Below are 2,854 nucleotides of genomic sequence, written 5' to 3' on the forward strand. Positions count from 1 at the left end.
GCTGGCCTGTCCCGTCAACTCATTTTGATATGTCTAATTTTTTGTATTGGACCCGTTCCAACGGACCCAAAGTCTTTCCTATAAGGTTAAGACACTATTCAACTTAATAGGCTACGTGCTCTTTTAGGATTGCCCCTTCTTCTGCGAAACGCTCGTCTTCTTGACCTCCTTCACGCCAAACTTGCACTCAAAGCAAGCTACTTCAATTTTATTAAGACAAAAATAATAATCAACAAGGTCAACACGTCACCTGGAAGAATAAAATCGAAGTCCTTTCAGCACAAGAATAGAGATTGAGGCATTGTCGGTTTCTTGATTGGACAGTGATGATTCATGTCACCATGCTTAATAACAGTCACAGAAACAGAATATTCATTTGAAAACAATAAGGTGTAATACGCTTTACAAGGCAAGCTTCAGAATACAAACTAGTTTATGTGTATATATATAGCAATGCAATAAAGGGTATGGAACAATTGAAATTTAATTAAAATATTGTGATTCTGAACAATAAATTATATTTGATCTGTGGTTTCTGAGTATGATTTGAATCTACAAAACAACAATCTTAAATTTAAGTCACAAAGTTACAACACCACAGTATGATCTTGTATAATTTTTACATATTCCTTTGAAAAACATAAACTTGGGCGTAAATGGGAAACCTTCTGCGCCTTTGTCTATGATAGAAACGATGTGCCAGCATGGTTATGATGCAAAAGATTATGTGCGATTTTATCCCTTGCCTTCATCGCGTTAGCAGATCTTAATCCATTATCAGGAAGCATTTCATCATCGACGAGCTCAAACTTAAGAGTCGGATCTAATTCTTCGTTTCTCAACTCACATATATTATGCAAAACGCAGCAAGCCCCAAGAACCACTGGCAAATCTTGAAGCTTAACCTCAGTCCTTTTCTGCAAACAACCCCATCTTCCTTTCAATCTTGCAAATGAATCTTTAGCTACCCTTTGCATCTCCCCGATCTTTTCGTTAAAGGCGTGCTGGGTCCAAGTCAAATGCTGCTGCGTGTAAGGCACCAAAACCCAATCCATCAATGGGTAACCCGATCCTCCAACTATCCAAACACCATTGTAAAAACCAGCATTTGCTCTTTGGAAAAGGGTCGATTTCTCCAACACTTGATCATCCGGCATTGAACCAGGATAACCAATGCACACATCAGTGAACACTCCTCTAGGATCAACAACACCTTGAAGGGTAATTGAATACGAGGTCCTTTGATTCCTTTCAGTATGCCTCTTGTTAAAATAAGCCGCGACACTGATCTTCGGGGCAATTATTGGTATGTGTGTGGTGTACATTGACCCTACCACATTAGGTATCCCAGACATGGCTACAAAATCCTCCCGAATTGTTCTTATGGTATCCTCATCTGGCCATCTGAGGTATTTTGGCATCAAAACATTCCTTATCGCCGAGCAAACCTCGAGCACGAGCTTATGACACGTCGATATCCCTAATCCAAACTTCTTGGAAACGAGCCTAAGCGGCTCACCTGTCGCCAACCGCCATATACAGACCGCGACACGTTGCCTGACGGGGACAGCATCCCGCAGCATAGTATTTTCTTTAGCAACTACAGAGGTTAACTCGTTACAAATCAAGTCAAATGTATCTTTCCCCATTCTAAAAGCCTTCTTGAAATCTTCCTCTGGAAAATCTGGACTATTACATTGATCCCACCAATCTTTCGACCTGTTCTTAACCCACAGCCGCCTCTGCGGCCCAGTTGCCAGGGCTTTATCGCTCAAGGTGCCTTTATCATCACTATTCAGAACTGAATCCTCCACATCCGCCGCACTAATGGACATAACAGCAGCGCTAGTGGCAGCCAAAGCATTAGCCCTGGCCTTTCGTTTCCGCGTCCCTTCCGCAAACTCCGCATCCCTGTGATAATCCTGCAGATTGGGGAAATAATCCATCATTGCACGAGTTTTCTTACCATGGTTTTCCTCAAAATGAATCATTTCTTGTCGATTCGCCTTCTCCACCTCTTTCTCGTCTTCCTTCGCTTGATCGTCCAATATAATCAAAGAAGTCAAGATCTCCGTCAGCCCTTTAGTCTTGACAGCACCTTCTTTCTTCTCACCATCTTCGATTGACCCAACCCCATCATCACTTGTATTCTCTTTTCGCCTTCTCTTCCTCTGCTGCTTGCTGTCACTCATCTCCAGACGGGATTCCTGTAACAAGCCGCAAGCACCCAAGGGGGATTTCCTGTCAAAAAGGAGCGCCCATGTACAGCGTGCAGTTTAGTTGTTTGAAATAATGCCTCAAAAAACAAATGTGAACGCAAACATGCTAAAGTCTATTTTATGAAACGGGGTTTGAAAAACTTGATTGTAGATATATATACACACACTATGTATATGTATCGATTTAGTGAGAGACAACGTGTGAACACGCCATTGGGGGTGACTTTGAAAATATTAGGACACGCGGTTTGGATCAAGTTGGTTGGCCACTTTGTTGTTAGGGGCTTTTTTGATATTTTTCTGTTTGCTGCAATGCATTGAGCAAAAGAGTTGTGGTTAAATTTAAATTATGAGGAAACAATAATCAAATCTTTAATTTTTTAAAAATTAAAGATTTTTATTATATATGTAATGGAGAGTTTATTATATTATATATAATTTATGAATCTTATTATTAAAATCTAAAACTTGGATTACAATTGAGTAAAATTTCCAAATGTTGTTTAATAAATCTCTTTTTATTTTGAGTAGGTCTCTTGTAAGACGATCTCACAAATCTTTATCTGTGAGACGTGTAAACCCTACCGATATTCACAATAAAAAGTAATACTCTTAGCATAAAAAATAATATTTTT

At 39.7% G+C, this 2,854-nt stretch overlaps 1 protein-coding gene across 1 annotated transcript; it reads right to left on the bottom strand.

Annotated features, from left to right (window-relative positions):
- Positions 1-371: 371 nt before the first annotated feature.
- Positions 372-2,365, bottom strand: LOC142524993 (protein ANTAGONIST OF LIKE HETEROCHROMATIN PROTEIN 1-like). Its single transcript, XM_075629158.1, has one exon. The coding sequence runs from the start codon at positions 2,190-2,192 to the stop codon at positions 681-683; it is 1,512 nt and encodes a 503-aa protein (XP_075485273.1). The 5' UTR covers positions 2,193-2,365; the 3' UTR covers positions 372-680.
- Between the last annotated feature and the right edge of the window lie 489 nt (positions 2,366-2,854).

This window comes from Primulina tabacum, chromosome 14, assembly GCF_025594145.1.
Source record: "Primulina tabacum isolate GXHZ01 chromosome 14, ASM2559414v2, whole genome shotgun sequence".
NCBI lineage: Eukaryota > Viridiplantae > Streptophyta > Magnoliopsida > Lamiales > Gesneriaceae > Primulina > Primulina tabacum.

What these genes read in the sequence shown, in the direction of transcription:
- LOC142524993 (XM_075629158.1), bottom strand. Translation starts at nt 2,192, where the DNA reads ATGAGTGACAGCAAGCAGCAGAGGAAGAGAAGGCGAAAAGAGAATACA.